Below are 24,860 nucleotides of genomic sequence, written 5' to 3'. Positions count from 1 at the left end.
AATGTTCCTACCTTCAATATATAAAATAAATATTAGGTTTCACTTTAAGACAACCTAAGTCCACCTTAATATCCATAGCTCTCTGTCTAACAAGACACTCTCATCACTATGAACAATTATTCTCAACACTTTAACACCATTTGACTGGTCTACTGTACCACGCATCCCATATACAGCTCAAACAGCAACATCAGTCTTGGCTACCTCGTGTTTTGCACTGTGTCAACGTGTTTGCTGCTCCTCAAACGAACAAGGTGTCATCAAAGAACGGTTACTTCAAAACATTCGTTATCTGATGCCCTTAAAACACAGCATGTTCTGTATTCATTTGGCAGTCGCCACGTCTAGAAAGAGACAAGAGGGATGAATGAAAAATAGCTCACTTCAGATGCAATAATACAACAAATGACCAAATACCCTTGTAACTACATCAGCACAAGATATTTGCTTTGGATTAATCAATCAAAAATGTACTTAAACTCAAGAAAGGGAATTTTTTTCATTGCTCCAAGTACATTGCAGAAGATCAGCACTGAGACTCTTCTACATGGAAATCATTTTAAGGTTAATATTTGATAATTTGCATGTAAATGTAGGTCAACAGTGATTTGGTTTGTGAGTGAATAATCAGCAAGGACTACAACACATGCACAGATGTTTTACCTTTGCACACATCATAGAGCTGTGAAATATTTGACATAAAGGTTATTGTTATTGAATATCAGCAACTCTCTCAGACCATCATCCATATTCATATACAGTATATAATTCATATTGAATGTCTAAAGTGTGCGGCCTCTGATGATACTATTCTTGTACATTTTCTGATTATGTCTCATCATAGCACAAAAAAACTCCCAATATTTTCTCCTTTAAGCTTTTCTGGTAGGAGGTTTGGGGATTTTTGTGAATCTTTAAAATCTGCAAAATCAACAGTCAGACTTTACTCAGCGGCCCTCACCTCATTTTGGGGTATACTGTGATGGAAGTCCACCATTTCTGAGACTAGCCTTTCTGATCTTGTTGTGTAGAGTTGTCTGGGGATCTGTGGGGAGAGAGAGAGAGAGAGAGAGAGAGGCTCAGTGTTTACACTGTGCTTCATTAATATGTTATAGAGCTAGATGCACTTCAACACAGATCCAATGTGAATAAAAGCACACAATATACCAAAACCAGGAAAAAAAGGTTCCACTACAGGGGATTATACCTAGAGCTGCTACTGCAGAGTTGTTAAAACAAATCCTCTTCAAAGTTGTGGATTGTGTGTACCTTAAAAAGTCTAAACTATGTTTGATTCTGTGGATCAAGGCCCTTGAGAAACTCCTGAAGGTATCAGAGGACCTTGATCTACATTTAACTACCATTAAAGCCACACTGAACACTTTAAAACAATACTAAAAGATACATCAGACAGTTTTTCAACATTGATGGTGAACATAAAGTTCTAAGGACAAAGCTAAGATGAAACGTATGGAGGATGAGAGCAACATCTGCTGCAAGGAAACCAAGACAAGCATTTGCCGAGAGTTTGTTAGAGCATATTAGTTTATGACACTGAGGCTGAAGGATTGATCTTAGTAGTTTAGTCAGCTTAGTCGTATGTGCTGCGCTGCACAGTGTACCTCAATACTCAGGTGTATATTTTCAATAGAGGCATAATGTTCTTGTTCAGACTGTTGGGATTGGGAAGAAGCAGAACTTGAAGGACATGGCAATGTGGACACTTGAGTTAAGACACCATCATCATTCTCAAACACTGGGTTCACCCTCAAAGTATGCTCAAAGGCATAGGGAGCAAGTGTGTGCCTACAACGTAAAGGAGATGAGGTGGTGAATACAACACAATGCAAAACATCACAAATCATTGCAGATAACACCCTGCAACAAAAAAATGGTTCAAAATATGAACAACAAAAGAGCTCATACTTACACCAATGTCACGGCCTTTCTGGTGTTTATACATTTCTTGTTGATGAAAATCAAGATGCCAATGATGGCACAAACAAGGCAGAGGCTTCCCACGAGGCAGGTTACAATTAAGGGAGGGTCTATTGGCATAGACACCAGCTCATTGCAGCGTTCTCCATGGTAGTGCCAGTATTTACCTACAGGACATCTGAAAGAGAAAAAATATATATATAAATAGATGTAAATAGAACCCTCTATACACCACAAGAAACCCTTTTCCCTTTGATTGCCAGGCACAAAAGAATTGCCATGAAATGTACTTAATTATTACTTCTACGTTCTGGAAAATAGTGTAATTTTAATAAATACTCCATGATGAAGTCGTAAATATACATAAAATTGCCAGCCAATTAAATCATCACAGATTTTGTTTTTCATCATTCCAATTCAAATAAATCCACTTTTCTAATTAAATAACTGAATGAACCCTGCATTAAGTCTGGCTGCAACATCCTGTTTCAACAGGAATATATCAAACTAGGAAAGCAAGATGATCCTTAGATCATGATTTTAAATAAACATTGCAGTTGCAAGCTAGTCTGACTAATGCATACTATTACTTTTGAGTTTTGATTGGTTCCCGAACGGTATGCACATGTCGCCTGCCTATTTAAACTGAAATGGAAAAACAGATTACATTGAATCAGCACATAAGGAGCTGTTTTCATTAGTTAGATTCAGATGTCATTTCCCGGGACTATATGCTGAGTCAATACAATTGCCAGACTAGTTGACCTCGCTGTTTAATTCTTACTGGTGTACTGGTGTAAGGCAATAATAGGCTTAATTGCGAGAAACTAATAGATACACATTATCCTCTCCACAGCATTGAGATTTGCTTAACGTTTATCTTTTGGGTGTGATAACAAAGTTTAGAATGAAATGTTTTTCGGCAGTCAGCTTTCAAATGTTGAATGTTCTTTGAATGCACCATCAAGGAAGGGTTTTAAACGCAATCCCCGCTTGAAACTGTGGTGCAACACAATGAGAAAAGAGATTTATTTGTTTTTTAAGAATACTTACATGAATTCTAAGTAATGACTATGCTTTTGAATATACAGTAAATACACCTTCAAACAAGCTCAGGTCATGTTCGCGATTGAAGCTTTTGTGTACCTGCAGGTGGCTCCATGCCCTGGGATTATTTCACACTGGCCTCCATTCAGGCAGTAGTTTGGCTGCACAGCGCAGGTGCTCTGACAAGGCAGGCCATCCACGGTGCTGTAACCCGGATCACACAGACACTCTGCCTCTTCGGTCCAACTGTTCACCACGCAGCGTGAAAACTCATTGCAAGCCAGGAATTTACAGGGGTCTGCTTGGTCAGCTGAAACCAACAGAGAGGAGAGGAGGGGAGAGGAAAGGTAGGAGGGGAGAAGCAGGCGGGAAGAGGCGTAGGAGAAATACAGACCAGAGAGGTGATAGCTCATTAGCATTAATGCTGTGTCTCTCACTGTCCGCAGATTCAGAGGAGAAATTAAAGAGCGTTTTGATTGATGCGAATAAAGGTGTGCTCTTTCGTGCTTTCCGTTAGGTGTCTTTAATGAGGTCACACACAGTCATGAACTCTTCCAAACATAACGACGCATGCGATTATATATTGCAAAAGACAACAGTGTGAGGATGAGTGTTATGGACAGGCACTCTGACTTTGTAGCATGAATGAGCATGTCACTGCATGAACAGATTAGGGATCTTATTTCATTTTTTATGCATGAGGCGTCTGCATCCTGTAATCCCACTGCCATATTTCACTCACGCAAGAGCAATTGCGATTGTACTTTTGCTTTAGGTTGAAGCTATTTTACAGGGATGGGGAGTTGGTAGAGTGTTTTTTAGGACACAGCTGTGATTATACTGTACAAGCTGGACATTTCACCTGGTTCTACTTCCAAGGAGCGACTGTCAATTTCGATGTCAAGCCGTTTCGATGCTGCGCTGCAGAAGTCTTCAAGCACACAGTGAACAGCTTCTGTGACGTTATATGGTACCGGTTTGTCCAGTTTCATCCTGCTGTTTACCACAACACTGCCATTCCTGAAGTTGAGAATTTCCAGCTGCTTAAATCCAGTCAAATTGGATTGTAGATATGGCAGAAGCTGTGGGGGAAGGAAAAGGAAAGCAAAGTTAATTTAGTCAGTTCATTCAGTTTGTTAAACTATTCTCTTTTAATTTTTCAGAAGATTCGTTTTCTGTGCAGTTAGTGATCAGTGAGAAAAACTACATGTTCACACACTCAAGCAAGATTGATTTAATCTTACAGGGTAAAAAGGCAATCATTCTTGATCCTAGGAGGACAAAGATTTCCACTTGGATGTTTAGGTAAATGAAATTATGTCAAATTCATGTCAGTGTCAAGCGTCAGTAAAGATCTGTGTCCTTCTGAGAGGAAGACCGGGGCAACAGAGCCCACATTTACCTGTGGTTTTTACTTCCACAATGACAGGACTGAGGTTGTCATAGCACAGCTGATTTTGAAGGATTCAGGTCACATTTTACAGTGTGAATGCTATGAATAGTTCATAATTAAATTTTGATGCAAGCATGAAATCCTTCCATTACTGCGTTGACTGTGTAATTACATCCAGAACAAAAGTAGGGTTTTGAGCATTAGTATAAGAACACAGAACATGATCATTCTAGTCACACTAAAGCCTGAGAACACATGATAAAAGATCAGATACTTGCAAAGACTTGCATAACGTGAAAGCTATCTCAAGTCCAAGAGAAATCTATAATACATTTTTTGTTTGATGGCTTTCAACAGTAACATGTGCATGCTTTATTGTTGGGTGATTATTATTGCATTATCCCCACTACACTGCCCTACAAAGCCAAAACGTAGTAACTACATAGGTGGTAATTAAGAACTTTTCAATCAGCCTAAAAAGGCATAAAATTAAGGTTTTTCATTATATACTGCAGGCGCTGCCTGCTTTTGTAAGGCAGTACGTAGCATTTGACCTCATATTTTACCAGTTTCTACATCGCTTTATTTAGAAATATTCCCACAGACTCAGACTTGCAGTTTATAACTGATAAACTAATCTATTAAAACTATGGACTGTTGATGGTGGTGATATTTAGGCAGGGAGGGGAAGTCAACCTGCTCAAGTAATGGACCTGCATCAATGTTCATTGATCTGAACCGCTCTCCCTCCAGCCACTTGACGTTCACTACAGACGAGGCAAACATCAAACTGCAGCAGTGTGAGAGGCAGAGATTACGATGCTTTAGCTGGCCTGGCTGTCGAGGGGGAGATAAGAGGCCTTAAGGAGCTCTGCTCTGATCGGGTTACTTCACTTATCACTGGCAGACAGTTTACTGAGGGCTAGTTCCCTATAGCTAATAGTCTCTGAGAAAAGATGGGAATATAAGAGGGTCCAACATTTTGAACAAATGGGCAACAGCTTGCAGTACAACTGGACACAAAGCTTGCTGTATGATCATCCATTTGTCTCAATGCAGAATGTCAAGTATGTACTATACTGCAGATTAGAAACTTATATGCAGCTCTACTGCCTTCCACACAAGGTCAAGGTTCTTTCACAACAAACCTCAGTGCAGTCTGTATTGTGTACTAAGGAACAATAGAGATACTGTAGATTTCTATACCTATATACACTAGACTTTTGTAAAGAAATGTAGACAGCATGGCACATACACAGCCATAATAAATATTTTTGACACAATCACATATGCTTCTCTGAGGTTACACATGTATCTACTGGTTCTTGTTTTGGAAAACCTAATGAAAAATCCCGTCACTGATGTAAAAAAAAAAAAAGAATAAAAAAAAGAAAAGAAAAGTCACAAGGAAAATTAGGTTGCCGTGAAAATGTTAAATAAAATAAAGTCATTCCAACCTCCATGTCCAATTTTATTGGTTGCTTCACAAACCAGTAGGTACAGGAGTAATGGAGGCATGTGGCAGAGGCAAACAGGGAACTGCAAGCCACTGAAGGCTAATGGTTCATATATATGTATGTTTATATATGAGACCCAAATGGGGAGTGTCACAAATGAGGTCCAATATTCACTAAAACATTACATCATAATCATTTAAATGGGCTGCAGAATGTATATTATTTGACATTTCTTCATTATTGTCCCTGCTATTTTTCAGTGATTTATAAACCAGCGTGGACCAGTTTGAAATATTTGTCTCAGTGTGTCCCTTCTTTGCCTAAATAGCCCATTTAAAGGAAGATATATTGACATTCCTAATGTAATAGTGACAATAGACTGTATACGGTAAATACTTACCAGCTCAAACATCTGACCACATTAGTTTTGCCAGGAAGCTAATTACATTGATTAATGATGAGAACTGCAGAAACCACGGTTTGGGCAACCATTAAAGATTGGAGATGGAGTGTTATTTTCATTATTGCTTTGGATTTTTGTCTGTAATATGTATCTGTGTATGTCATTTGTGTCCATGTATCCCTACTACTTCATCTTGAATTCACTGATACAGTGTTAAATATTTCTATTTCTGCCATGAAAATAGTCTAAAATGTGACACATAAAAGAAAATTCTGTACTGAATACAAAATCAAACGGATCCAATTCACAAATCATGAAATATGAATCATCAAGCCTAAACTTTTCTACGGAAGCCCTAAGTGGCGATCCATTCAAATAGTTTTTTTACTCTGTTTTCCCGTGATAACAGGATAACAAGATAACAAACCATAGCTGAATACAGGGGTCAGCCGGTGCCTTTCTTTAGGATAATTTCAGACAATTTATCAGTGTGGTTAACTCAGTTGGTAGAGCTTGTAATCCATGGACTGTGTGTTTGATCCTTGCTCTTGCCCTTTTTTTCCCTTCTTTTTCTTTTTATTATCCCCTCCAACAAAGTTGTTATGAAGAGATTCAGGGGAATCCAATCACACATTTCCGGACAGCTATTTCAATGGTTTTGAAAGGAAATCAGGAAATGTGTCACGTTAAATGGATTCCCCTGACTGAGAAGCGCAGGAATTTCCTCTACCTGCGAATGATGGGGAAATGAAAAGTCCATTGGTTGATGGATGTGGACCTATCGCCGGGATTCACACAGTCTAGCACATGCTTTATTGTGAGCATGTGAGACACTCTCTTCATAAGAACTTTGTTGAAGAGGATTTTGAAAAAGATTTTAAAAAGTTGATCTTTGGGGAGGATCAAACCCACAACTCCAAGAGTATGAATCCAGTGCTCTACCATCTGAGCTAACCAATGACACCATAGCGTTGACTGAAATTATCATTAAACCACTGTGTTAAACTACTGTTTGTTATTGTAAGATCACAAGAACATTATCCCGTTATCAAGGGAAAACGGAGTAACGGAGAGGCCTTCCATACTTTTCACAGTCTTGTATATTACTGTAATAAATAATTGAAAATGATTGAGAACTTTTTCAAATATAACAATCTTAACTATTTAGCCCACGTGCCCCAGTACCTCACATTCCCCCTGCTCCTTGGCATTGCTGCAAACACACAATCCAATTTGTATCAATGCACCTCCTCAGTTGGAGGCTGAGGCCTTTACGTAACACAGAGTGCAGGGCACCTCTGAGCAGGCCTAAAAATATGTCCCTTCCATCAACCTCAGGGTAAGCTTTGAAACTAAATAGGGATGTCAAGTGATGCTTCTTGCTTTGATGTACTCTAATAGGTGCAGGTTTAAAGAGACACAGTCCTCGCCTGCTTGCCAGCGGTTCCTGCCAAAAACTCTTATTTAGAGAAAAAAAACTAAGTATGTGCATTTATACATAAATGCTCCAAAACAAAATAACCTCGCCCAATCTGGAAGCTATTTTATTTCATTGTTTTGTATAATAGTAAGAAATACAGATAGTATGTCTATAATACCAGGTAACCAACACAGAACACTACTGCAACATGCATACAGATGTCCACACAAATCTGACTGATGTCGCACTAAGCAGATTGGAACCATTATTAGCACAATGTGTGTAGTGCCGGGACAGACCAGAATTACTTAAAGCTTCTTACCACAAGTCACAACCTACAATGACTAAGACAGACCCAGGTCTCATGATTCAGACTACCCTGGGCTAGATTGTGCTCTACCACGTACAAAGCAATACAGTTTTAGCAATAAAAAATGCATTAAGCTGAATGACTTTCCTATTAGGTTTACCAATTCACACATTATTATCACATTATTCTGTTCCGCATTCATTTTTTTATTCATTCATTCACTCTGCAAGTTTATCTTTAAGGCTTCAAACAATATGTAACCGGTAACAATAATCAGTGCATGCTACAGTATGATACAGAGCAACTTCAACAAGCAGCATCTCTCTAGTTTATCACACCAGAGAGCTTGTCTGTACAAAGGAATGACAGATGTTTTGCTCACAATGTTTTTCTTTAAAGGAATAGTTCAGGAAATACGCTTATTTGCTTTCTCACCAAGAGTTACATAAGAAGACTGATCCCACTCTCATGTTTGTCCACTTAATATGAGGCTAAATCCAGCAGCCGGTTAGCATAGTTTAGCATAAAGGGTTGAAACAAGGGGAAACAGCGCACCTTGCTATTTTTTTAACCTTTTTTTATTCAGGGGAGCTTCACTGAGAGGAAGCCTCTCTTTTGCAGGACGGCCCTGATCACATTCACACTGTTACACATTCACACCTGGAAGCTGACCAGTACAACCACAGCCTGGTCTGCTGGCCACTAAGCAGCTCCTCTTGAGATTTTGGGGTTAGGGGCCTTGCTTAAGGGCACCTCAGTGGTGGTAAATGAGGGAAGGCAAGCACTGTGTGGTTTACTTACCACACCCAGATTTTATCTGGCGACCTCTCGCTCACAAGCTCGCTTCTCTAACCTTTGGGCCACCACCAACCTCGTTTTGTCCAAATACAACAAAGAGTGCTTACCAGCGCATATAATGCTCACTAAAAACAAGTTATTCTCATTTAATAAATCCATACAAATTAACGATTAAAAAAATCAATGAGTTAGGGTGACCATATTTTGGTTTTGAGGACAGTTGGGGCAGGAGGCAGACGGACACCAGCAGTGGGTGGAAAGTTGGGGTTGGGGATTCAAGTAATTGGTTATTTGTAAGGGGTTGTGGGGGTAAACCATGCACCAGTATAATATTAACTCCAGTCAGCAGTTTCATTGTGATACGTTATTCTCATTCATTAAATCTAATTTAAGAAAATTGCTCTACACTGTTTTTAGTCTCTAATGCGTTAATGCTAACTGCTAACTTGTCATTAAACAAAACCATTCATGCAGAACGAGTTCAACATTTCAACAGTTTGCTGCAGCACCAGGTCAACCTTTTTTTAATGTCCCGCCCCATCCAGGCTGTGATTGGTAGGTTAATGAAAAGTGTATTTTATAAACTTTGTGCACACGCTTGGATAAAAAGCACCCCATCTTTTGCCTACTCATTCTCAGCTGGTGGAGCGGGAAGAAAAAAGTACCAGCAGCTTGTGATAAGTGATGGTTGGCAAGAAAAAGTCCCGGTACAGCAAGAAGGCAGGACCTACAGAAAAAGGTCAAAGCAATGGAAAAAATGCACACAATGAATGCCCACTGTAGAAAGGAATAAAGCTGAATCCCAGACACCCAAAACGAGGACATGTCCGTGAAAAAGAGAACGTATGGTAACCCTACAATTAGTGATTTAACTGGGAGTTATGAGCTGAACTGTTTCTCGGCCTGGCAACCAGCAGCGATGCTTTAGCAGTATTGATTTTGTTACCTTCGAACAGAGCACCTTGTTTACAGTCTTTATGCTAAGCTAACTTAACCGGCTGCTGGCTCAAGCTACATTTTAAATGGATAGATATGAGAGTGGTATCAATATTCTTACCTAAGTGGGTGTCCAGACAGAATGCGAGGCGAATTTTAAACGCACGATCGCAAAACGTGGGTGGGTACCAATAGGCACCAATTCACCTGAGGTGGCACAAACTCAGGCGTCCGTGCGAGTTGAAAATTTCAACCTGAGAAAAAAAAAAAAAACTTATCCCAGTATGAATAGTGCTACCTCACAAATGCACAGAGAGGGAAAAGGACAAGGACTGTTGGAAAGTAACAGAAAGAAACAGAGTTCCTGGTGAGTTCACAAGACAGCACCAACCGCACACATAGTCAGATGCTACTTGAGCTACCTCTGGAGCTAGTATCTGTACTGTTGGTGCATTAGCTTTTTATGGCCAAAAAATATAGACTTCAAAACGCTCCATTGGTCAAATTTGCGCTAATAACATGAGGCAAAAATTTGCGTTGCTTTCTGTCTGTTTTCATAGTCCACAGTCATTGGTCAAACCCCTTTCAGACACAAATTTTACAAAATAACTTGCTGAAATATGAGTCAAAAAGAATCTAAACAGTCCCTGAAAAAGCCAAAACTATTTAAAAAATTAAGGCAAAACACACCATAGCAAGCAATATTAGAACCAGATTCGCATATAAAACCAATGGACATGAACAGCTGCAGCATGAAGGTCTAATGTCTAATGTAAGGACAAAAGCAAAGCTGAAAACTAAAGCTGAGTGTTTCAGAAATGTTAGGTGCTTTTAGATTGTTAGATACTGCATTTCGGAAAGGTTAGTTAAGAAAGGTCATATGCTCTCTCTGAGGCATTGGAGATGTAGTTCCAATATGGAAGAAAAAAAAATACCGGTATGGAAGCTAAAGTCGTCTGTCTCCCAAGCCCAGATTTACTGGAAGCTCCAGGGTTTGGTGAGTTTCTGGACCTAGAGTGCTGTGTCTGAGTGAAACAGAATAATTCTTTAAACTGAAATTAAAGCATTAGCATACTGCAGATTTGATCAAGAATTTGGCGATTGCTTAACGCCACGTCACACTTTATAATGTTTTTATAAAAAAATAATTTATTGAAGAAAAAATATACATTTTGTGACTGTAAATTTCAGATTTAGAAAAAAACAGCAGAGAGGATAAGGCTTAGTGTGAAGTGCATCCTCAACTGTGCAAGACAACAAAATTTAGACTAAGCACCAATCTGGGACTACTCTAAAACATTTTTATTCTTACTAAAGTATAAATTAAAACCAAAGTTTAACAGTACGTTTTGCACAAATGTACTTCCATCACACATTTCAGCTTGGACTACCAAAGCAAATATGAGAATGAAGCATGCAAAAACATAATATCCAGCACAAAAGCTTGTGTACCTACCAGCTCAAGAAAGGTATTCTCCAGTGATTTATACTCTGGGGAGCTCTTGTTGAACAGGTCATCAGAAAACATCATGTTAGTGACCCTCAAGCTAAAGAAAACCACTAACTCTTTGTTCTTATCCATTGCGGTCATCAGAGGGGTGCTGGCTTGTCTCATGGCCGGCGCAGCCGTGGATTCGTATGGGCGTTCGTCAGACTCTGAGGGGAATCCACTACCACTCCCTTCTTCCAGAGGTTCGGTCACTTCCACCTCCATCCCATTCTGACTTGACCCTACATCATCTTGAGTGTTTGAGTTCTCAGGAGGCAGGTCTGCTGAGACCAGGGTCACTCCACTGTGCCCTCCACTAGCTTCATCTCTGTCCTCAAGGGCTTCGCCGCTCTCAGCGGGGGATGGCAAAGGCTCCACATCTGTGTCTGGTTCAATGCCTTGGACAGCATCCTCATGAGATGATGATTTGGAGACTGGGACTGAAGCTTCCTTGACAGATATCTCAGTAACCGTGGGGTATGTAGACTCTGGCAGCACAAGGTTAACCTCAGGAGGTGTTTCAGTAATTTCTTCTTCTGGTTTGGAGTCAGGAGTTGCCTCAGGAAGATCTTCATTTTGTTGCTCTGGAGGTTCCTCAGGGGCCCCATCAGCTGATTCAAGTTCTTTAAAATAAAACATATCAGAAAAGAGTTTTTATGTTTATGCTGTTTCATCTGATAGGTACCAGTACCCATTATAGTTCGCTGCTTTGATGATTTGACTGCTTTTTGCTGTTGCTGCTGTTGGACAAAGCCACCTCCAATGCAGCCAGTGTGCTATGTATTCCATGTTAACCCCTTGACACACCGGTTCCACCTGTTGTTTCTCTTTAAAAATATAGATAGACATTTTTCCAATAGTCAAATTAGAAGATTGAAACCACTCTCATGTTTGAGAGATAAGTATAGAGCCAGAGTCAGGAAGCCATTATCCTAGCATAGCATGAAGACAGGAAGCAGAGGCAAACAGCTAGCCTGACTCTCACCAGTGTTCAAAATAACTCCTATCTCTTTAGACCTCTAAAGGTCAATCATTAGCATGTTTTAATCTTGTTTGTTGTTGGGTTTGTTTCCAGCCCGGGCCTCTTTGCCACACGTCATCCCCTTACTCTCCCCACTTCTCCTGTCTCTCTTCATCTGTCCCATCCACACACAAAAAGGAATGTGGGGAAAAAAAACAATTTGTGTGAACAATATCCGAGTGCGGTTACTTTGCAAAGTCTTGCCGTAACAGTGAGGTCGCAAGGCAACTAGGATCTCTGCTAGTTACACAGTTACACCACGTAACTCTCCCTTTTTACATTACTGTTACTACAAATTACAGATGGGAAAATTATTTTGGGAAAATTAGTAGCTTTCGAGGACCTAGTAGGTGGATTTCTTAACAGCTCCATATTAAACACACAGGCATGAGAGTGGCATTGATCTTCTTATCTAACTCATTTCACCTTCATTATAAAATATTAAAATACTTAATATTAAGACTCCTTGTTTTTATATATAAAAAATATAGTATTTATTTAAAATACAGTAGATGTCTTGAGCATCATTTTATACATGTTACACCAAAATTCAACTTGACCAGCCTGACACATCTGGTGTATTTGGAAACTTTAAAATTAAGTTTTCCAGGTTTGAACAAAATTAGGCTACGCAGCATGAGTTTGTAATGACTCAGCCACCAGCAGGCCTCTGCTTGTTAATGGGTTCTAATATGATGTATTGCTTCAGCAGGGAGCATCTCCATGTGCAAAACCAAACCACCAAGTCTAATTGCACTGCCATTTCCATTTCCTATGAGAGGTGAGTGTTCTGTGCAGTTATGCGTGGGTAAAAGACAAAAAGAAATAGGTCACTCTTTTTTTTGACAGTCCACTGCTGATTGTCACTATTGAGTCTAGTGGAGTTTCATGTGTAAAATGAAGCTGACAAACATGCATTACCCAGTTAAAGTTACTCTTAGGGTTGAGGTTAATATTAAAATTGGGATTAGTGTTGGTGCATAATGTGTAGATATACACAAAACAGGAAAAGCATGTTTTCCATCTACTATCTCATTCTCCATTTCCGCTTTAAATAGGTTACTCTCTGGCTCTTTTATGTTTTCCTGCTTTAATCTAATTACTTTGAGATGTTTTGTAATGTTTGGGATGTGTTTTTATATACCCCATCAGCTGTTCCTGCATTTTGTGTATCCTGACCATAACAACAATGAGCTCATCCTCCCACCACTTTCCCACCATCAGTGGAACAGAGACTTGATGGAGAAGTGTGGGTTAAGATGGGGTTTGTCCCGAGGTTCTTCCTGTTTTCTCTCAGTAGCTCTAAATGGAGTTTACACCACAATCTAATGGTTGGTTAATCAATAAAGCTTCAAATTGTTAAACTTTCATCTCCTGTCTGAATTTCAACATCCTGCTTTAAAAACAAGATTCAGCCTGATGTAGCCTGTCACATGTTCTACAGGTTCCACCTCACCTCCGTCATCATGTTCAGTCGGTGGTATCTCCTCCACCTCGGGCTCTGGTTCCTCTTCCTGCTCTGTGATAGTTTCGAGTTTTGTATCGGGTGTTATAATGTCACCAGGCTCCTCAGCAGTATCTTCTGTGGAGTCCTCCTCTGCTGCTGCCATTAAAGGAGTCTCATCTGTGACAGCAAAAGTGGCTTCTGGGAAGATGTTTGGGATGAAAGGCACAAAAGTGTGTCTTTCTGCTTTGATTGTAGAAACTTCCAAAGAGTTTTCAATCACTGGCACTGTGGGGGTATTGCCCTCTGGGCCCGCCTGTGTGGTGTCATACTCAGATGCAACGCTTTCAATGGGGTTAACGCCGAGTTCCGCAACTGGATAAACTGTGGTTACTGAAAAGGAAGAGTTAAAACATTTATACAGCTTTAAAATCCTATTCTGACCTCTAAACTAATATTTTAATCAGTGAAATATGAGTATAATATTATTCTTACCAGCCTCAAAGCTTAGTGTCTGTATGTCCAGTAGTAGTGACGGCTCCTGTTTTAAGGCCTTTACGATGATGTGCTTCAGTTTAGGCGAGTTTACGTCCTTGTGTGTCTCTGTGCCAAGATCCTCCAGACTCTCAGGTTCATTGCTGAGCTCTGTTTCTCCATTAAAGACCACAGCGTAACGCACAGACACGTCCTCTGAGCTGATCAACACAACAAATCATGTCAGAAACCCAGACAGACCTCGCTGGTAATGGATGTCTGCTAAGGCAGAAATTTCTGAGTCATATCCCAAAAGAGGATATTTCGGGGAATGTAATAGTTTCTCTTGAGACTTGAGCAATAAAATGCTTCAATAAAAGTCACTTCAGGGGAAAAGTATAAGAAATTTATGTTTTGAGTCTCTTATCTTATTTACTGTGTTGTTTTGTCAAAATCAGTCATTATTACAAAGCACAATTATAGTGCCAAACCTCTAATAAAACTTGATTCAACCCACCGAAATCCCAGAACACGAATCTCTTTGAATCCTGCAACTTTTTCAAACACATGAAGCATCTATACAAAGAAAAACAAGAGAGTCAGAATGAAATAGATATGAAAGAAAAAGGCATCGTCTCTCCAATCATTCTGTTTTGCAGACATATATGTCAACATTTAGTGATTTTATAACTGAAGGATTGATGCCACTTTATGGTTTTAGAAACTGCTACATCATTCCTACATTGTAGACTTATAAAAGTCATTGAATTATTTAAAGAGGTGGTATTATGGTCATTTTCAGGTTCAAAATCTTATTTAGGGGTTGTACCAGAACAGGTTTGCATGGTTTAATTTAAAAAAAAAACCACCATACTTTTCATACTGCACATTGCTGCAGCTCCTCTTTTCACCCTGTGTTGAAGTCTTTGTTTTTAGCAATGGAGTGATACATCTTGTTTCAAAATGATCTTTGTTGGGAGTTGCACATGCGCAGTTCCTGGTTAAGGACTTCTAGCCAATCCGAAGAAGAGAAGTGCGGGTCAGCAGAAAGCCCGTAAACAGCTTCGATTCAGCTGTAGGCTACATGTTGCCGACCAGCTTGGCAACATGTACTGAAGCAAGACTTTCAGAGTGGTGAGTCATTAATCTGTATCAAAGTATCTTTCATCCATAAAGTTTTACCTGAGCCCTGTCTCCACATCACAGTAACAACTTTATGTCGCGTAGCTAGTGTTTGGAAGGGAGAGGAGGTGTGTGCTGCAGCTCAGTGTTTTTCCATCGGTGTTTTTGAGGGCGTGTCGCAGTAGCCGCTTGGCCAGCGTTATATGAGGTGCATTTAGCTTTTATTCCTGTGATGTCACAGGGATGAACGCAAACCTATTACATGCACAAAAAGGTGCAAAGCCAAAAAGCATAATGCCACCTCTTTAAAAAATGCATTTTCACAGACCGTCCAACTTATTTCACAAGAAGTTGACAACTTGGAGATGTGTTTTCATTAGACAGTAACAAGCCAATAAAAACAATATAATACATTTGCTGCATTATTTACTGTACACTAGAGCTGCAGTGATTGGTTGACTAATTAGTCGATCATCATAAAATTAATAGGTAACTATTTTAAGCAAAAATGAAATGAAACTTTCCCTTGTTCCACTGATGTTTCAAAGAGAGATTTTGATGCTTCTTTTTGTCACAAACCATAGTAAAGTAAATATATTTCAGATTTGGAGAATAAAAGACATCACCTTAGACTGTGGAGAATTGTAACGGGTATTTTTCATTATTTTATAGTTTATAGACAAAATGATTAAATGATTCATTGCTGTACACGTGCTACTGTACCTGTGTTGCAGGTAATGGACCTAAACGCATGACTTAGAGGAGCACAGTTTATATTAAAAGGATTACTGTGTCCGAAATACACAAAAGGGTTCGCCAATAGGTGGTTAATCCAAACAGTAAAACTAAGCAAAAGGGGAAAGGTAGATACATGGTCATAACAAGCAGGCAAATAGGTAACAATATTGCTGATCAGTTAAACTATAGCAAGGAACAGAAAGAAAGTGAAGAGAAGCCTGTATACAGTATATGCCAGGGATCAGGATTAGGGGATTGGGAGCAGGTGTGTGGAAGGAAGGTGGAGACAATGAGGACTACTACAGGGCGGGGGGAGCAAGCAGGCCCTGAAATGAGGTATAATAATAATATCAAGAAGTGGCAGTAGCCATTAGCCTGGTTTCTCAGTGGATAAACAATAACAACAAAACGATTGTTGTTAAAAAGGGCAATAATATCTACTATGTTCATACACTTGAGATTCAGTTTGAAGAATGAACCTGATTAACATTAGTTCTTTAAAAATATATATATCATAACAACTTTTCACCAGTAGAAGTGATTCTTAAGAGCTTTGTTTAGACTTTCAGTCAATGCCTTCTTAGTCGAAGATAATCTATATGATTAGATCTTAACTATTTTAGGCTTGTGGTCATTTAGGAGTCTTATCTAAAGTCCATCGGTTGCTTAAAGCTGTTAAATCAATCAGGGTGAGTTTTACTCGTAACAATACAATGCTTTAGAAGATGGTTATCACATTAATCCCATTGTATGAAGAATATAAGCCAAGACAGAGGAGGATATTTTCTCGACAAAGAGGTGTAATAATACACTTCAACCACAATTGATGCTTCTTTGCCTATAGAATTTCAAGGTTTTGTATCCCTCAGTAAGATTTTTTTGCACAGCTCTGCTATCAAGGGGCTTTCTGTGTTTGTAGAAATTTAAAGCAGACAGCTCAGAGGCCTGCTAATATTTGCTGTGGGTCTGTAAACTCACACTTGGCTCTCACCGTGTCTGTGAGCTCTTGTGTGATGTCATTGTACTGTGGAGACTCTGGGTCACTGAGCAGCTTGCTGTATGCCGGGTCCATGATTGTGATGCTGAACTCAACAATGTACTCCTCATAGTTCTCTTTTATCACGTTAGGGTCTTGGACCTGACAAAGAAAAGCCAAATGACACTGTTATTAGACTACAGTGCCGCTAGATTCGGTGTGTGCTTAGATTAAGTCACAACAGTCAAATATGATTCTTAAACCTTGTGGGTTAACATACCACGTCAGCCTCAGTTGGTAGCAAAATCAGTGGGGGTGTCCAGTTACCTGAGACAAAACAGCAACTTACCAGTTCATTTATTGATAGCTGTTACAATCATACAATAATTCAGATGCTTCCATTGAACAGTGTTGATGCATTAGTGTCCAACTCACATTCCCTTCCTGGCTCGGGGGTTCCAGTGACAACTCTGGAAATAAAAGAACATAATTGTTAGGAATCTAGTTAGACGACAGTGAACGTTTACTGCTCTAAATATGCAAATTAGTCTGGAATTCTTAAGCTTAAAAATCAATATTTAATTTTGCTTAATATCGCCAATGTTCCTTTTTGTGGCTAGGGTGGCAAATATTTAGTTGGTTGGATGTAATAGAATATAATATTTACCACTTTGCACTGTTAAAACAGACTAAAATGGACATATATTGGTTTAAATGTGTATTCTAGATGAAATGACTGCAGACACACAAAAGAAACTCACATTCAACACAAAATTTAAGATGGGAGTTTGCACATACCCTTCGAGTTCAGTTTGCTCAGCTACTCTCTGGAAATAAGAAACAACATGCTTACACTGAAGACTGACATGAAAACAGCCTTGCAGTATGAAACATATTGTCAAAAAAAGTGGTCAATGAAGGTATTTGGTTGTGTTGGACTCACTCTGGCCACCATGTCCCGATGCTCCTGAGAGCTGCTAAAGTTCTGGGCCAGGTCGTCCATGCAGAGGTTTTCATGCTGGCAGATATAAACCCAGGCTCTGTACTCCTCTGAGCTCGGGACTCTGTCCAAGAAGATCCGAAAGGCTTCCCAAATCGCTTCCTGACAAACTGAAGAGATATGACATAATTTTGTGGAAGTTTTCTTCTGACCTTTCTAAGAAAATACATCAAACTCACACACTCATATGTGACATTTATGTTTTTAAACAAAACACATCAGACATGGCATTTCATATATTTGCAACAAGGGCACATGGGATAGAAATGACAGCATGGTGGAATCAAATTTGAGGATAAAGAGGATTGTTGGTATTGATTTTGGCATCTCTGCATGTGAAGAACTTGCTGTGAATTAACGATTTATTTATAAGATTAGCTTAGTTTTCCTTTCATTTCAGAGCAGTTTTACATGTGAATACACAGCACATAACAGTCTACAATGCCACAATGCTACAATAAATCACAAAATGTGACATGATTGGGACAGCACAAAAAGGTAGTAATGCCTGTTTAAGAAAATGTCAAACTGTATAATTAAGTTGTTACATGTCTGTGACATTTTGTGAATATTAAAATTGTGAGCACAAAGACGCTACAGTGGGTTTTTTCTGTCTCTGTGGGAGAAACAAGCTTCACATTGTCTAATATCTTGATGCCTGTGGGAAATTTATCCTCAGACAAACTCATTTCTGGAGCGATGCGATTACCTCCAATACACCAAATTAATATGCTTCATTTTAAAATCACACGCCACTGCAGCTGTCGTGGAACAATTTGGTAAGCAATCTTTGCCTCTGAAGTCATCCACAATCCATCTCTCTCAGACGAGGGATATTTGCATATAACTTCATTATCAGGTGCTTCACTATGTGTATCCCTAAAGTCAGTAAAATAGCTTTAGTGATATCATGTCAACATCACCAGGCTGTAAACAATTAACAAATAACAAACATCTATACTATATGTATGTACTTGAATTGATAGAATCATACACATCTGAGAGGATCAAAATATCTTTTTAATCCTCTTCCCAAAAAGCTCCAACTACAAAACAAAACATCAAAGCAGACTAGCTATTTATCCACCTGCTAAGACATCTATGTGTGATGAAGCGCTTTCCTCTCTTTTGATACAGAGTCAATGTTTTAGGAAAGGCTCATTCATTCCACTGTAAGATGTTCAATCATAATTATGCATAAAGTCAAAGTTCAAAAAGTTCATGTGAAGTGTAAGCGCACATCAAAGTCTAACAGTGGACATATCATTTTACCTCGGAGTTTGTAATAGGTCCGATGGCTGCCGATGACTGCTTTCATCGTCTCCTGGGGACACACTTTGACCCCTGTGCTGAAGACTGCTGACCTCTTTATCCGATGTGCGTCCTGCTCTGCTCTGACATTTGTGGTGTGTCTGATCGGTCTGGAGGCTTCAAGAAAGTGTCGGTACTTCACATCCCTGAGTCCAGAAAAGCCGTGGTCATGAATGTCTGTAAGAGCAGTCAGTGGAGTTATAAGTTTAGGATAATGTGGCCTAATTTTTTTTTTTTTTACAGAATTCAGCACATGAAAGTTTAGTAAACATAATACATTTGAGCACTGAGAAGTAGATGAAATTTTGTTGACTATCATGAAAGTGTGATATTTCTCACTCAGTGGTGTAGTGTTTCTGTGGATGATTTGTTACAATTAACAACGGAGGGGTGACAACACAAAGTCAAAGCACTGATTGTAGTAACTGCACTGTAATTTGTGAGATATTAAACTTAAAGTGAGTTGAATTGTTTGTATTCATTTGAGATTTGTTTCTTTGGCAAAAGTCTTGAAAAAATCTTGCTCATCTCACATACGCGTAAATACATTTAAAAAATAACATGTTGCCTTTGCCCTCGTGAATAAAAGCAAAACCAAAATTGCAAATGGTATTTACTGGCAACAAAACATTCTTTAGGTTTGCTTTATCACAGGAAAGTCGTCTTTGAGGGGCACTCCACCAATTTTACACACAAAAGTTTGTTTAATTATCACAAGAATAGGCTACCATTCATCCTGTGAAAATAGCAACAACCCTGATGATGTCATAGTGATGTCATCAGGATTATCTCAGACTGGACTATTAACAGAAAACCTGTTTTATGAACTGGGTTTGTGGAGTTTGAAAGACCAGGCAAGGTGGGTCAGATGAAACACGCTATCATGTTGCATTGTAGGAAGTGTAGGATCCAATGTGTTTAGCACCCATTGCTACAGTGCATCATTGTACAATTGATGTGGCCTCTGCTGCATACATTTTGATACATATTTTTTTACACCCTTGTCTTGCTAGTCCCCCATATTGTGCAAGAAGCGCAATACTAAATCACTGGACTCGCCTTTAAATATCTACCATTTTTAGCCTTGTAGTGTATATCCAGGAATCAGGCAGTCAGCACCAACTACCACTAAGGAGTATTTCATTTGACAGATATTTAATCCAACAAATGACCTAATGGCATCTGTCCAACCATCTCACTGTTGTTTGCACTGCCATTGCCTCAAAATAGCACCTGGCAGTGAAAGTATACTGTACGTGGAGGGTTCCTGAGAGACTATTTTGAGACAATTTAGCAGAAACAAAACTCTTTCTTTGTGTGATCTCTTAAAGGTGCATTGAGTGTTTTGAGCTGTTGTGGTCCTGAAGCTTTGAGGTGCAGGTTTGTGACTGGAGGAATATCAATTTGAATACTGGGAAAGTGCAAAGAGGCGGCACGGTGGTGCAGTGGTTAGCACTGTTGCCTCACAGCAAGAAGGTCATGGGATCAAACCCTGCATGAACATGGGAACACGGGAAGAACATGCAAACTCCACACAGAAAGGTGGAGTTTGTATGTTCTTCCCGTGTCTGCATGGGTTCTCTCCGGGTGCTCCAGCTTCCTCCCACCATCCAAAGACATGCAGGCTAGGTTAATTGGTGTCTCCCAGATTGTCCTTGGGTGTGGATGTGAGTGTGAGTGGTTGTCTGTGTGTGGCCTGCTTTTCGCCCAATGTCAGCTGGAATTGGCTCCAGCCACCTGCGACCCTGTACGCAGGATAAGCGGTTGACGATGGATGGATGGAAAGTGCAAAGATGTGTGGAGAGAGCGAGTGAGTAACACACTGCTCTCACTAAGGAGATGCCTTTGGGTGACTTGACCCACAGTGCATCACTGAAGCTGCTCAGATGCAGACACAGACAGGTATATTTCCATAAATGATATCACTGAGATGCTGCACACATGATGAGGAGAAATGCCCCAGTTTTTTGATCACCTTAGTAAAGAAAACAAGCTAAGTTGCCCTGGTGAGGCATTACAGGAAGGTAATTCCACACCATTACACAATCCAGCGTGCCAGTCAACACTCTCTAACACAGTCACCCCATTGAATAAAGCTATTTTAGAAGAAAGACATTCATTGTGGTGCCAGGTGGCAAACCTCTGAGGACTTTTTAATACAATAAGCCAGGATTTATGAGCCCCAGACTCAAAGTCATTGGACCCAAATAACAAACTGTGCCTCCTCTAAATTACGGAAGTTACAGAAAAATAAAAAGATCAAGTCAGCGTAAATAATACAATCACTGTATGTAAGAGATGTTTGTAGAGATGCTGCAATTTTTTGTGAAGATAAACAAGACAAGAGGGAAATCTTCGTACATTAATTCTGCATCTCTACAACAGACATTAAGTTGTGCTAACTGAACGTGGTCCAGTATGGTGGACCAACACTGGACCACAAGCAGAGGAAGAACAATACAGGAAGAATCCAGAGAGTGTTGAGCAAGAGCATGTTGCAAGTGTGTGCTTTTGCATTTGCTTGAGTGGACGCAATGTCATACACAGGTGTACAAGCTAATGCAATGCAACACATGAGACCTGCAACGTCAACTAATACTTACAGCATTACACCATAGTGTAATAGTGTAAAACAACAGTGAAAGAGTAGTACTGAATTGTTATTCTGTTTACACTGATCGTACACTGAAAATAATCTTAGTTGATTCATGGATAAGTTGATTGGTACAAATTTCGCAAACATGCTGAATTTGGAGGAGGATTGTTTTCTTCTTTCTGTTATACATCATTGTAAAGTGCTGTTAATACCATCAGGATTTTGAACTGTTGGTCCAAAAGTCATCACTTTGTGATGGACTCCTTCAAACATAAAATAATGAGAGATTCACAAATGATTTAAGTAATCATTAGCTGTGACCATAATAATGAGTTGGTAATAAACAAACTACCTTTTGGGAAGTTCATAATGTGACGTTTTGTTGAGACTGTCAGAGATGTGTGTTCAACCCGACAGCCGCTTTATAAATCATTGTTTATGGTCGCTGTTGCATTGCATTATATAGGTATGTGTCGTTGATATTGTGTACACCTTCTACATACTGTCATAGTATAGATGTAGCTGAAGTAGTAAAGTGTAGCTGTGCTACTAGTCATTGTTTAGAATCTGCATTTCAGCAATTAAAGTTTGAGCACAAAAAAGGTTTGAAACGCACTGATGGTTTGCTTGACAGGGCAAGAAAAGAAAAAAAAATGTCAATCACAGTATTACACATAAATAATAACCTCTACAATAAACACTATTGTTTTCCTCTAACCCAAATTTGGCCCAACACCAAGAACATGCAAAGAATGTGTGCGCTCTGACAGTGTAGTCTGTAGCTTTGCAGGCAGATATCTCCCAGTCTGTCAGACCCATTTACCCGACAAACCTTCCACTTCCAAATATTTCAGCAGGTCAGAAGCAGGCCTGAAATTTAGCCAAATCATGAGTGTTTTCATTCATAGTCACGCCACCAAGACACCATTTGAATGGGATTTGGGGAATTGGTAAGCTTGAAGCCTGATTTGCACATGCAGAGACACGAGGGCCTGGGCGAGAGGAGGGAGTGTTTGAGTGGGCCTTAATGCCCAGTGCAGCCGCAAAAAGGCCTCACAGCAGAATTACAAGCCAGAAAAGATTAGCGTCCTGCGACACTGGGAACAGAATGGCTTTTGTTTCCTTCGGGATAATGAGCTCACCCGGGCACATCACACCGAACAAGACAACCAGGGAGCGGACACAAATGTTATCACTGGTGAAATGATGCTATCTTTCTCAGTCTGCATGTATTATAGGTCTCTGCCCATTTAATTTATAGTGAATATTCATGACCAAGTGGCTCGCTGGCTGCTTGACATTTTTCGGAAAATCAAAGGTCTGTTTGAGGATGAGCCAGCATTTTGTAGTTTGCAGAGAGAGTTCTTGAAATAGCAGAATCTCACACACACACACACAGAAACACACTTGTAGCTGGAAAAAGTAGATCACCACTGACAGAAAACCTACAGGAGGGTATTTACACCACACGGTGATCTGTCATCAACTAAACTTAAAGCAATGTGGACAGCGACCTTTACAATCTGTCTTGTGCCAGGTGTGTAAAACAGGTGTGTAGAGATACATCATTGGCTTACTATTTAATTGACAGACTTACATCTGTACTTGCTAAAGCAGTCTTAAAGAGTTAGATTGCTGTAACTTTGTTCAGAAAGAGAGTTTTCCAGAAACCATGCATGCAACTACTAAAACCTGCTGTGTGAAAACTATGTCTTTCTCCAATCATAATATAAAAGAAAAATCTCAAATATGTTAACGGGAAGCCTCGACACAGGACTCTTACCTTTGATTCGACTTGCTTGGAGGGTAAACAGACACAAAGTGAAGAATAGTCCTGACTTCAAAAGCATGATGAGCTAATTTATGTAGTTTTCGAGCCTGAAGTTGTCATTTGTAAAGAGACTGTTGCAAACAACAGTTAAAATCCAGAATCTCTTTATTTGCAGTCCATTAACATAGTACGCAAAAGTCTCCTCATCGGTGCTGACAAGGTCTTCAGCTCGTTAGTCCAGTCCACTCATATGTGTGCTCCAGCTCAGTTCTTCAGCAGCAGTTAGTTCTTGGATGCAGTTGAATCCCCGTAGACAACAGAGGTGGCTGCATGGATGGATGAGCAGAGGGAGCAAGGGAGCAAGGGAGCAAGGAGAGATAGAGGAAGGAGAGACGGTGAACGGCTGGATTTTTGGCTCAGGAATTTCCTTCTACTCTGTCAGTGTGACAATAGTGACGAGGTTAAAAAAGCAGGCTCCGTTTTGAGTCTAATCTCTTTACCTTCTTCTTTGCTGCTTGTAATCCCTGCGGGGCCACGTGGCCACCCAGCCTCATCCTGTTAGCCACCTTCTGGACCCTCATCTGTCAGCTGAACAAACTTGGGGATCTGCCAACCAGCCTAGACTAGATAACTACTCCCCACAGTCACCCCCAAGTTGATCACTGACACCCAGCCTGTCAGGCCAGCAATATTTGGTGCCAAGTGAGGTCAGGATTGCAAATTTGTTCAGTCAAGTACACCCAGCTTCCAGTCAACCAATGTGCTTCGTGCCTCACAGCCAAGTTCAGGCCTCTTTTCTGACTGTAGTCAGTGCTGTGTCTACATCAAACCTTCTCCTTTTCTTCTGCTGTGTTTTGGCGATGCAGCTGTTTGATCCTCCTCAGTTATCTGCACTGCTGCCCATGATATGGAGGACAAATGAGCCCAACTCCACTCCCTAAGGTGTCTTTTTCCCAATAACTTATCCCTTATTCACAGCTCTCTTGTCCCGACCAAAGATATTTTGACATGGGCTTCACAGAAAAAAAGCAGGACCTGTCCTTTCTTCTCTCCGCAGGTTTGGGTACAGAGGGTGATGGTGGCTGTGCTGAAAGAAGTGGGCAGAGACAAGCATGGGAAGCATGTGTTGCCTCTCCTGTTATGGTGTGTCAGTGTGGGAAGGTTCCATGTTGTTAGTCTCCACCCTCACCTCTTTCTGTGAAGAGGATTAGCCACC

The 24,860-nt window shown here is 40.0% G+C and overlaps 1 protein-coding gene across 1 annotated transcript; it reads right to left on the bottom strand.

Annotated features, from left to right (window-relative positions):
• Positions 1–943: 943 nt before the first annotated feature.
• impg1b (interphotoreceptor matrix proteoglycan 1b) lies at positions 944–24,621 on the bottom strand. Its single transcript, XM_038729623.1, has 18 exons — positions 23,657–24,621; positions 19,239–19,454; positions 17,910–18,076; positions 17,765–17,793; positions 17,402–17,436; positions 17,247–17,293; positions 17,154–17,163; positions 16,982–17,121; positions 14,648–14,706; positions 14,152–14,351; positions 13,639–14,049; positions 11,159–11,814; positions 10,638–10,727; positions 3,848–4,067; positions 3,085–3,295; positions 1,931–2,116; positions 1,623–1,806; positions 944–1,045 (listed from the first exon to the last, which is right to left on the bottom strand). The coding sequence occupies exons 1-18, from the start codon at positions 23,721–23,723 to the stop codon at positions 944–946; spliced, it is 3,030 nt and encodes a 1,009-aa protein (XP_038585551.1). The 5' UTR covers positions 23,724–24,621.
• Positions 24,622–24,860: the final 239 nt, after the last annotated feature.

Source organism: Micropterus salmoides, unplaced genomic scaffold (assembly GCF_014851395.1).
Source record: "Micropterus salmoides isolate LMB-PRFRI ecotype aquatic unplaced genomic scaffold, ASM1485139v1 Ms_hic_scaffold_19, whole genome shotgun sequence".
Classification (NCBI taxonomy): Eukaryota; Metazoa; Chordata; class Actinopteri; order Centrarchiformes; family Centrarchidae; genus Micropterus; species Micropterus salmoides.
This window is presented reverse-complemented; position numbering and strand designations above follow the sequence as displayed.

Coding starts and splice junctions, on each gene's coding strand:
- impg1b (XM_038729623.1), bottom strand. CDS start 23,723: ATGCTTTTGAAGTCAGGACTATTCTTCACTTTGTGTCTGTTTACCCTC. Junction 18,077..19,238: donor GACCTATTACAAACTCCGAG/GTAAAATGATAT, acceptor ATATCTCTTCAG/TTTGTCAGGAAGCGATTTGG. Junction 1,807..1,930: donor AGAAAGGCCGTGACATTGGT/GTAAGTATGAGC, acceptor TTTACGTTGTAG/GCACACACTTGCTCCCTATG.